Source organism: Lissotriton vulgaris, chromosome 8, assembly GCF_964263255.1.
Source record: "Lissotriton vulgaris chromosome 8, aLisVul1.2, whole genome shotgun sequence".
NCBI lineage: Eukaryota > Metazoa > Chordata > Amphibia > Caudata > Salamandridae > Lissotriton > Lissotriton vulgaris.
Window position 1 is genome coordinate 195,694,310 of NC_141696.1, and position 12,517 is coordinate 195,706,826.

At 43.3% G+C, this 12,517-nt stretch overlaps 1 protein-coding gene across 7 annotated transcripts in view; it reads right to left on the reverse strand.

Annotated features, from left to right (window-relative positions):
* The window catches only part of PICALM (phosphatidylinositol binding clathrin assembly protein), a 495,196-nt gene that overhangs the window by 357,258 nt on the left and 125,421 nt on the right, over positions 1 to 12,517 (reverse strand). For all 7 annotated transcript variants that reach the window (XM_086933969.1, XM_086933970.1, XM_086933967.1 and 4 more), the window contains exon 2: positions 10,897 to 11,039. In XM_086933969.1, coding sequence (XP_086790095.1) covers positions 10,897 to 11,039 — 143 coding nt within the window. The remainder of the gene's footprint in view (positions 1 to 10,896; positions 11,040 to 12,517) is intronic.

The following is a 12,517-nucleotide window of genomic DNA, read 5'->3' on the forward strand; positions in this document are numbered from 1 at the left end:
AGTCGTCGTCCTGCCTCGGTTCTGGGGACATGGTACGAGGAGTCGCCGCCACGGCAACCGCCGGCTGATCGGGAACGGGTACCTGGTCCTCAAGCACCTTGAAGGCGTGTCGGACCTTGTCAAAGGCGACCGGATCAATCCCTTCAACGCAAGCCTTCTTAGGCGGGGGGGGAAGGGGCGACGGGGAAGGATCCGAGCCCGGAGCCGGCGCCGGAATGAGGGCCGCAATCTTCGCGTACGCCTCGTCCAGACGCGCCGTCAGGCGTTGCTCCAACGGTTCGATCGCTTGATCCACCGCCTTATAAATGGAGTCGTCCACCGCCTGGTAGAAATTCTCATTCCAGGTGGCGTAAGAGAGAGGGTCCTCCTCGTGGTACTGGCCTGACTCCCCCTGCATGATGAGGTAAATTGGGCTCCACAGGCGAGAGGTACCGCGCAGCCAACAGCAAGACCCCGAAGGGCACAATATGGATCTGGGTAACCCAGAGGATGTGGCGGCCCAGAGGCACGAATTACGGGACAAGCCCAGGGAACGCACAGCCCTCTGCTTCCTAGGGCGCTACCCAGCAAGCGTTCCCAAGCGCTGCGCACCAGCGCCCGTTGCGACCCGGGGAGGGTGTTCAAGCCAACAATACAACCCACTCAGGGCGTCAGAATGAAGGGAAACCTAATTTCGACCCCGGAGGGTGTCAACACTGGGTAGCCAGGAACAGCGCCCAAGCTGCGGAGAACGCGAGGTAAAGCGCGCCTAACGCAGAGAAGGCACTGCCCCCTAGCGGCGCTCCTAGCGCACCGCACTCTACTGGGGCTGCCAATCGCGTAAGGAGCGCAGGAGCGTCCCGCGATGCCAAAAGGGGACCTGTAGGGGTCGCAAAACCAGCGCCAACAACAAACAACGCTACACCCACAGAATCCCACAACAACCCAGGAGAAGAGAGAAAAAGCCACTTAACTTGCTGCTGAGCAGCGAAGAAAGAGGAAGAAGGAGGGGTTGCAAGGCATGATGGTTGCTGCCGGTGCACAGAGACTGAGAAAGGACTTACTGTTTTGTTTCCTGTTTTCCCTGATGTTCATGGGAAAAGTAGTTTTATACATGTTTTTTCTTGCTGCTGTGAGAAATAAAGTGGAGAAAGTAAGGCATAATCCGAAGCCTCCGGTCCTGCCATAGAATTAAGGAATATCTCCCCATTCATTCCTAGGGGCCTAGAGGCCCCTAGGAATGAATGGGAAGACCATCTCAATTTGCTTATCGCAATTAGCGATTCGCAAATTGAGATTGCGATTTCAATGGTGCAGGGGTGTCCAAAGGACACCCTGTTGCACCCCTGAAATTGATGTGTGCACATATGTTGCGCACACACATGCCCTTAGGGCATGTGTGTGCGCAAAATGAAACTTTGAAAAATGCACTTTAGTGCATTTTTCAAAGTTTTTGCTATTTACCACGTAGTTACACTTCGCGGTAAATAGCGGCCCCAGATTGCGAATTCGCAATTTAAAAATGGTTCATAAATTTCATTTAAGGAATCTCAAATTGAGATTCCTTAAATGCAATTAATCGCAATTTAGCGATTTCTAGAATTGCGATTTTTGCATTTGGGATGATGAATCCCAAAAGCAAAAATAGCGCTCGCAAAGGGCCAGATTCTCAGAATCTGGCCCTTTGCGAGCCGATTTTAGTTTGATGAATCTGGCTGCAAATTACATCTAAAAAGTACACAATGTTGTTTATATCATGAAAAGATAGTTTTATCTGAGACTGCCCAGGGGATTTTAAGCCCATTAACAGGGTATTTCAAGCCCATATTGCACAACAAAAATGTAAGGTATTTTGGGAGAAGTTTTAAAAAGGCTGTTTTGCTACAGAATGACATGTTCGATTTAACACAGAATTTGCTGTTTTATTTGTGATGAATTTTGTTTGTGATTAATTTTGTTTGCATACTGTTGATTATTAAAGTAGATCCTTCTGATTGTTATTAATGTTGACTACAAGATATGAAACAAAGAGTTTCATTGTGTGTTCACACATGAAGCGTACATATTTCATTAATTTGTCTTAAACATGCCACAAAGGACAACAATTATTAACACAGCAAAGTAGGGAGGTTATGAAATCCTAACCACTGAGTTTTGTATTCCATGTGCTAGAGAATGAGATCATATACATCTGTAAGTAATACAGATATGAGGATTCTTGTAACTTTCCCATCTTTCTACAAACATTATTTGTTCCAATATTTTACACAGTGAGGCAAGGCTCACAGTTTATCCAATAAAGGACAAACCAGTGAATTATGTGGACCAATTCACCCATGACTTATCAGTTGTTATATACTCCCAATCTGAAGCCTATGTTCTGTAAGGTATTGAGAACTAACTTCAATCTCTGATGCAAAATAATCTTGTAGACATTGGAAAATCCAACAAACCTAGTTCTGGTACATCACTGTGCTACAACTATAAACATCAGCCAAACCAGGTGAACAAAATGGATGGACTGCCGGGACGGTTGTCGGTTATGTGCAAACTGAGTCTCAGTGGAAGATAAGAGCGACGTTATCCTCGTGGTGTCTGAGTTTTTGCAAAGGGCAGGAGACAATACTACTGCTCAACAAACGTTGGCATAAGTAGACAACAAACTATGGCCAGGAGGTTGGTCAATAGCTCAATATGCCAATTTTCAAGGCTGGTAACCCTTTGCAGCTCCTGGTCATCAACAACTTCTGAAAGAGAAACATAGGCCTATTTACTAAACCACCATCATATTTACTAAACCACCATCATATTTACTAAACCACCATCATATTTACTAAACCACCATCAAGAAGGATTCACCATGTCACACATGGTTAAAAGAGGAACAGACAAAAAATGATGGAAGGAATGCCTTAGTTAATCTCAGCAACTGGAAATTGCTCGAGCCACCATCCAATTCTTCGTTTTCCAAACACAGTGCCCCTGTAGACAGAGGCCAGGTCAGTACAAATCATTATTAGTCATTCTCCAGTAGGAGCATGCCAATCCGAAATGGCAGCCCAGGTCTCCTCCAGTTAGGAACACAAGTAGACCCAGAATACCTGCCTCTTTGGACCTACTCTTTACGATGCAGACTGAGTCCTATTACACAGTGAGTCTAGGGCCATCTCTGGGAATACAAGTTGCACTTAGGGCAACAGTCCAGTACAAACTGCAAGGCCAGGTCCCTCAAGAGTGGACACAGGGAGCTCCCAACAGATTTAATCTTACTTGAGCCTCCTCAGTGGGGTGCGAGATGAGTCCTGTGTAAGAATAAGTATGGGGCCCACATCTGGGTGTATGTTTATATTTATTTTACTTGTGTAACACACAGCAAAAATCAATTGCTTCTAGGCACTAGAGCAGGAGGACATCACCATATGGAGTGAAAGGGGTTATATTTAATCGGTGCTAGACGGTGAGGTTTTGGTTGCGTCGACCGATGTCAGCCATCACAGTACGGGCTGGTGCACTGAATGGTGTACACATGTACCCTGCCCCCTCCACTCCACTCCACCCTGCGATGGAATGTGTCACTCCTATCTTTACAGGAATCCTTTACATATTTATTAGAGCTGGCCACCTGCGTTATTCCCAGTGTAAAACATTTTAAGAAAGTGGGACATAAACGAGGCTGTCATCACATCTTTAATTCCTCACCAAACCTTTATATCCAGGTTCACGGTCAAGGAGCAAACATTGAAGCATTAGAAAACCAGGCTACATCTCAGGAGACCAAACTGCACACATTATGGTTCAGCAAGCAGGAGGCAAATTGAGAATTTTAGAAATGGGATGCACTGTGTAGAAAGAAAAACTGTAGATGGTGGAAAGAATAGAGAACACTAGAGCCCTCTAATTACCAGAGAAAAGGAATCGACGGGCCTCTGCTTTATATAATACTGTCAATAACGCTAGCTTACTTTTTTCCAGCTACAGTACAAGCATGACATCAGATCTGTAATGTACTAGTCATGTAATAAATGCACCCCTAACCACCCTGGTGGAAGGCGGCCCTGATACTAAGACCTTTTTAGAGGATACAAGACCATGGATCATTGTATTCAGCTGGAAAGACTATAAGAATACACCAGGGTGACCAAAAGGGTCTTAAAAAGAACTGAATCTTTTCGCAATGACTGAAGTCAGGAGGTGGCTGTTGATTCTGTGGTATTATTCTCAGCGAAATTGACATGAAATGCACCACAGCGTTCCACTCTCTCATCCCCAATATTCAACATCGGCACGGGCCTGCTGGAGCGGGTGATTGGAAAGAAGCACATGCATATCTAAATGTATGTGGACAGCACTCAAACTCACATATGTCTGGAGAATGACCCAGGTACCAAATCACCACCCAATCCCTTGACCACATCTACCACTAGTTATAAATTACTCTGCATGGGCAGACATAAAATCGAAATCCTTGAACTGGGTTGGGCGGCGCCAGGCCTAAAAGTATATTGTTTGACTCCTCCCTAGGTAGTCCAGGACCACATCTCAGAACAACTGAAATTAGGTTGTCCTCTTTGACCGACTCCGCACATTTGCTCCACATATCAATGCCATTATAAAAGTTTATATTTCCAGCTAACTATGCTTTAGAAATAGCGTGTGCGTCTTTACAGTCAATAATGAGCGGTGTGGACAAAAGTTATGTTTGTGTGATGTTGTTCTGATGAGCTTTGTTTCAAGAGATGTTGGGCAAGTGATTGGAAAGTTGAAATTTCAATGTGGATGGGGTAAGGGATAACATGGTCACTGTTCCTACTGTAGAATACTGACTGATATCAGATGTTGTGCCACATGAGAAATTCACATCCACAAAATACATTGGGATCACTGTGGAGTATGACACAAGTAAATGGGGAACAGAGAATTTGATTACTTACCTGTAATGTCATGGGTCTAAACAATCACACAAAAAACTGCCTAGTTCTAACGTACGCTACACGCGATCTAAATACTATGTCTACAGAAGACATACCTGGTTGACAATCGAGAACATAAGCTAGCTAAAAATTGGAGCGTTCATATATTCTTCACCTCATACTAACAATACGACAGAGGTGTCGCAATATTCAATTGTGAGGGCCTACAATACACCCACTAATTAGGCACTGCGGATCTGGAAGGCAATAATGAATTCATATGGCCCAATTATGATGACCCTTAATTCTTTCACAACTTGCTCCAAAAGCACAACAAGCAGCCCAGTCGGTGTTGCTATAAGGAGGCAAGCATAACATCACATTACACCCCATATTAGGCAGCATTGGGGTCAGGGAAAAGAGTTCATCCTAAGGGGAGGAAGGTAATCCATAGTAGCATGAAGGACCTACTGTTAGCTTTCTGGAGAATGCGAGGCCCACTAGAGCAATGTTATACATGCTACACATCTGCTACTGGGTTAGCATCTAGGTTATATTACTGGCTGGGATCGACCAAGGTTGCTGAATGGACAACAGGTGTGAGATATCTGGCACATACATACACAGATCAATCCCCTCTCTTGCTCACAATTACAAAACTGGACCATGATATACAGGAGGCGCGTGGGGCCTTCACTTCACCATGTTACTGGACACAGTGTTGAGACCAGAGATAAAACAGATCATCGCAAACTATTTCAAAGAAAACACAGGGCCAGTAGACACTCATAGCATATGGCAAAGGGACATGGCATAGTAAAATCAATCAGAAATGCATTAGCCCTGCTAGAGACCGAGACCCAAAACTTGGAAGGAGCACAATATGAGCAGGGTACCCCTGAAAGCTTACCCGACCTACATAAATACAGGAATACAGAGACAAGGTAGATAGAGAGCTGAAATTCCTAAACAAATAGGCAGTGGCAAGATCCTATGAGGAGGGTGATTGACCCAGACATACGTTTGCCAGGCTTACTAGACCACGATGGACAATGCCCACATTAACCTCAATAGATAGGTACCATCAAGCCACAGACCGATGCATTCATGCAGGAATATACAGACTACTACACCAGACTATAAATCTTGACAGCACAAAATGCCGCAGTTATTAATCAATATCTAGAGAGAATGACACCAGCATGGGTAGAGGGTCCTGGAAGTGAGACGTTGTGTGTGCCGCTCACATTGGCGGAAGTACAGGGTGCTATGAAAACACTGAAGAATAACAAGGCACCTCGGAGTGATGGCCTTACGGGTGAATATTTAAAAATAATTAATTTAGGAGCTGGTCCAGTGCTGCTGGCAGTGTATGAAAAAGGGCTGGTGACAGGATCCCTACGCTGGGCAAACCATCGGAGAAATGTGAATCATATCTACCGCAATTCTTCTTAAACATTGGTAATAAGATACTAGCTAAAATTATAGCAACTAGATTGCTGCCATTGCTTCATAGACTAATCCTGCCAGACTTGTCTGGGTTGATCCTGGGACGGTCTATGGTAGATAACTTGAGAACGTTTTTAAAAGTTACACAGCATATACTCCCCGAAATCAAGGTGCAGTAGTGTTCTAGGATGCGGCTAAGTCCTTTGTTTCTATAGAAGGGCACATTTTCATCATTATTTTGGAACATATGGGACTGGGTAAAGACCCCGTAAAATGGGTTAGAGTATTATACAAGCAAATATTGGCTAGGATCACAGTGAATGGGGCACTTTCCAAGACAATACCAATACACCATGGGACAAGGCAGGGATGTCCACTCTCCCTGATACTATTCACCCAGGCGGTGGAGCCTCTAGTAATTATCCTCCAAGAATACCATAGCGAAAGAGGCGTTACATTCTGCAGGCGCAGAATCTTTGTCGCTTTTATGCTGTTGGCATTTCATTGCTGGTCAATGAACCAGCCAACACATTAAATCACATTATAAGAGAAGTAATACAATTTGAGAGGTGGTCAGGACGAAGTACAATTTAGGATAAATCTGTGATGATCCCAGTAGCTGAGTCCACTAGGGCTATAACATTAGAATATCCACTGGTCTGAAGCGAGGAACCAGTGAGGTATCTGGGCGTACAATACCACCAAGATATAACTACTCTATATAGAGCCAACTAAAGAGTGTGTATAGATAAACTAACTGCACATATAGATAAAGGGCGCAAACTACCAATATCTATGGAATTATGAAACTGGTAGTTCTCCCACAATTACTGACTCTCTACCAGAGATTAGCACTTACGCTGAGCCGTCAGTACTTCCACTCATTTAACTCCCTGATGGTGAAGTTTACTTGGACAGGAAAAGCAGCAAGGGTGAACTGAAGCTGCTACAATTGCTGCTTCTAAATTTGAATGTACTATCCAATAGGCCAGGCGCAGTACACACACCATTGGATACATAACACACAGCAGACATGGAATGTGGATTGGCGGCCCCATACCGTTAAACACAGTACTGATAAAGCCACCCATTAGACCTACAAGAAAGATAAAGACTGTGAAGTGTATGGTATGAGCCTGGGTGAGACTGCAGAAGCTAATAGCAGTGGAGGGAGTATATTCCATGATGATGCCTCTACTGGCCAATCCTGCCCTACAGGTAACATGTGAGCCAGCTTTTAGGAAACGCCTGGCTGGCTGATCCCTTCAAACCATGGGCAATATGTACAAGGCAGGGGCATTGATTATGCTGTATAGAACTACAAGAAACTGAAGCCCTACACTGCATTAGATATATTCCTATATCATATACGAAGCTCAGTATGGGATTGATAAAGGGCACACCCGGCGAAACCTAAAGAGAAGAAATTATTGTACCTATTGTACTCCAAAGTTCTCCACTCTAGATAGAGAACTTTTAAAGTATTCCACAGGGATGCAGGTGATGCCAAAAACGGTCACCAGATTAGAGTGAGAGATAAATGGGCCACGGACATGGGTCAAAACTTAAAGGATGATGATTGGGTCCACTCCAGGTCTCCCCATCCAGGTCCATCCCTATACTGTCCCTCAGAGGGCATAAGAGGCCAGTGCCACTGGCCCTGGATAAACACTCCCAGTCTCTGGGAGCTAGTGTGAGTTAAAGTCCCTCTTCTCAGTGTAGTCTGGTGACTTCTCCTTCCAGCAAGGCATTATTTCACCATTCTCTCTCCTATGTCCAGTGAGTTCTTAACAGTCACTCACTTTTGGAGGGGTTTACAAGTAGGCATTGAATGTTCTGGAAGGCAGGCACCTCTGTCTAATCCTAGGGTGTCACATCATCACTCCACCCCTGTCCCAAGCCTCCTGCACAGCCTTTTGGGACATTTTAATATAGCAGCTTGGGGTGGTCAATGGAAAGACCTTTCTTGGGAGCCTCAGCCCCACCCCAACTGACACAGTTTCCTGATCCCTTTCCACCAAAACATTAAAGGGTCCCTCTCCGGTATTTGGCTCCGGAGGTCTGGCCTTCCTGATTTTATCCCCACTCTTTTATTTCCCAGGAACTGGGCTAAGCACAGTCACAATTAATGGTTCTATTGTGTGGGGAGGCCTTTGATCCTCCTGCTAGCCAGTAGAGTAATTGAATTGGCTCAGTGGGGAGCGGACAAAGGCCCAGAATCTGCTTATGAGCTAAGCCAGGGAAATAGGTCAATTCTTCAATTGTATTAAGGAGTACAGTTAGGTCTATACATGGTGAAACTGTGCTGTTGCACAGAAGTTGTCCTTAAAGAGTAAATCCTTAGAGCATGTAGATGTTCACCAACCATTGCAGATGTACACTATGAATGCCCACTTACATTAGAAAACCAAACCTACACCATGTAAGCACAAATCCCTGTAGGGCCCCTTCTGTGACAATCTACCTATGCGAAGATGCACTGCTGTGCTAGACGGTAGTCTCATATGCGCTGTACACACACACACACATGTACTCAGGTGTTCGTGTATTACCAGTCCAGCTCCTCTTACCTTAGTAGCGCAGCACTGGCCTTATCTTAGAACGTGTACACCAGCGGTTAGCTCTCTCAGTCCATTTCCATAGATTTTCCAGTGAGTGAGACTCAGTTAGTGAGACACACTCACAGTAAAAGTCCAAACCCAGGTAGTCCTATTTAAAAATCTGAAGGGATTAAATGGTCGAAACAGATTTCCTAACGGGCTATTGGACCTTTTTTACCACTTCCAAAGAATAACTGCTTTCTGTAATTCCTATCCACTAGCTCCCACAACTAGAATACTAAACAGTGTTTACGTAACGGGCCTCCTGATGACCAGTCCAAGATCTCACACTAAACAAGCATTTTGCACTCCTTTTTGGATATCAAAAGCAGGCCTAATGAAACTTACTGGGTGAATTTCATTGTAGACTCCATGCCATCATTAGACCAAACCTCATAAATCCCCTCTTGGGATTGTTTTTAGGTGCTAAACACAGGAACAGGAACAAAGTGGAAACATAGTTTTATGAATGAAATATGAAGCGACATTGAAGGTCAGTAGCTGCCCTTAACCGCGTTCTTATTTCCTTTCTGGTCAGGCCCGCTCCCTCTCCAGCAGTTTGCATGATTTATATCCATTATTGCTCACTGTCCAGATGTGCCCAAGTAATGTCTATCTAAAGCCGTTCTTTTCTGCTGGTCTGTGCTTTTGGCCCTCCTTTTTATCCTCAATCGTTGCTATGTATACATTACTTTGATTTGATGCGAGATTGTAACATGCCTATGCAATTGTGTCAAAGTTTTTTTAAGAAGGTTTGAAAAAAAATATGAAGCAACATGCCGGGCATCTGGCTGGGCTAATCTCCTGAACAACTGTCCTCAAAATCATTACTAGAATGTTCCTGTACAAAGGTATGAACCCGCAAGCTCAGGCACGAGGAAACACAAAAGGAACATATGGGATGAGGGGTCTGGAGAAGAACCAGGAGACAAACGGAACAAGGTAAACACAGATGGAAAACCTAGCCGGTCATTGTGCTCCTCTGACATTTATTGAGTGGGCTGCAGGCTAGAGAGCAGCTTTCAGAGAAGGATGAACTGTTATGGTACAACCATGCTCCAGTGGCCGCATCCTAATCACAGCCCGCTGCACAGTGGGGCTAGTTCAACATTTTTAATGATTATCCCATGAAGCTACAAAAAGGACATCAGTCTCACAACTAATATTTTCTGGTTCGAATGAAGGCAATCCATGGAAATCAATCTGAAAAGGTTCTCAACTTAAAACGAACCATGTGGACCACTGGGTTTGATTTAAGGTCTAGAAAGACTCAACTTATATTACTATCAAGAGTAAGTTATCAGGTTCACAGGCTCATTGAGAACCCAGCACCTAACCGGAGGTCACTTTAATCAGTATCATGTTAGTGTTCTCCTGGTGGTCTTTCATCAGTTTTAAGACCAAGTTCGAGTAACACTACGCCCCAATTCATGGCCACTAACTCCCTCTATGACAAGGATATTTTACCAAACAAGACTCGATGCAAGATGACCAGATTAGAGAGCTAAAATTGCAGGCAAGTCGTTTTTCTTGCTATATCTCGTAAATGTTATCGCTTTGCAACTTACGAAAATGAATAGCCAATATCCATTTTTTGTCTATGAGGAGCATCTTTAGAAAACATAGTCCTTGTAGGTGCCATATATAATGAAACCCACGTTCCAATACATGTTTTACCGAATCATAAACGTAGACTCGTTCAAACATAAAAATAAAGTTCTTCAAAACCCATACATGACAGCAGAATGTCTTCCAGATATGGGATCAAGGAACTCGGAGCAGCATTCAGAAGCACAGCTAACTTCGTTTACATTTCTTGACGAATTTGCACTGTAAGCAGTGACCCCCAGGTCTATCAGTTTAAATACTATAAACGCACAATACAGATACAGCTGAAGAAAATGCAAAAATTAATATCAGCATTTCTATTATTTTATGTCAATAAAAAGTTGTTTTACCTCGTTTCCGTATACCATCAAATGGTGGGTTGTGATGAGGGACTTGAAAACCACCACCCAACTACTGTTTGTCGTTCTTTCAAATATGGAGTCGGCGAGCTGTGGGATATTTACATTCATCTCATTTGTGCACTGGATTAAATCTGAAATAGAAAAAAATTGAGTTTTACGTTTTAGTTGTGAACATGTAAATTTAGTCAAACATTTACTAATAAACAACTGCAGTGAAAACTGCAAATATTGTGTTCTTTATCCACAATTAAAGGATAATGATTTATTTATATTTTTTGCAAACAGGTGCAGGCTAAAAGAAAGATACTGTAGTCACATTGATAAATTTGTGGGCATGAGACATGATGATGTAACTATAAAAAGTATTAACTTCAAGCGAAGTTCCTTTTCAGAGAAAGAGGAACTTTCTTATCATGAAACATTAACCTAATGCTTTTCCTAAAAATAAAAAAAGCGGATTTAAACGTCTTCCTAAATCTAGGGCGGCTACATTTTGCCCAGTGAATGGACCATTTAACTGTCAGGCGCACCATCAGAAAAGAATTATGCCTTTTGATTGCTCGATCAATTCAGGTTGCTGCCACTTCAAAGCCATTATATTTTGATGGTTTCTTGAGGAGTCCCAGTGAATGACTATGGGGTGGTTCGCGGGAGCTGAGTTTCCAAGTTACACCACAAATTATACAATTGATGCCGCACTGCTCAATTGCCTATTTCGGCCTAATTTTGCAGAAGTCAGCTCTTTTTATAATAGTGCAATCAAGTTGGATCATGAATGGTAATTTAATCCACGGAAGCTGCAAAATTCAGTACAACACAGTACAATTAGAGCAATTATCTGCTTGCTTGTATTTATACATTCTTCAGCAGCATGATCATTTCTTAAGTTCTTAAATGGATCTGTGATTTTGTTAAGTACAGAGCAGGCTCCTACGGCTGTCACAACACTTTACAGAGAGATCCATGAAAAGACAAAAGAAAATAAAAAATCAACAGCTCTTGTCCCAAAACATCACTGTGTATAGCATGATTATTTACAAATTATGCTTCTGAGAAACACACGATTGTAATTTACAAAACGTAACCTAAACAATAGAGAAAAAACATTGCAAACACAAGGATCTGCAAAACAACACAGCCTGAAGGCAAAGGTCTAACTAACTACAGTGAATGTCACTGTGGAAACCATTTAGAGAATGGTCAACAAAGCAGTACACACAGGATATTACATAAGATATTTCTGAAGGATGAGGCATTTTAATTCTCTTCCTAAGGCAGAAACATAATTCTAAATCAAGAGTTCAGAAGAAGAGATTCGGTCACTGGACATTATCTTTTTGAGATGCAATGGGTGACAGACTCCCTGTGTGGAAGTATGTCGCCTATGTTTATGATCACGTGATTAGACACTTTATTAGTTTTCACTTTGACACAGTCTAATGCCCGTGAAGGAGTGCCTGAAACTCCGAAACGCGTAGGACATCGTGTTGAAATAAACTTGCACTGAATACTTGAGGCTGCGGCTCCAGTGTTTTTGACTCGCCTTCAATCCAAGGAGTGTTGCATTGGTAACAGAGTGTGGATATTACAGGGGGTACCCCAGCCGCGA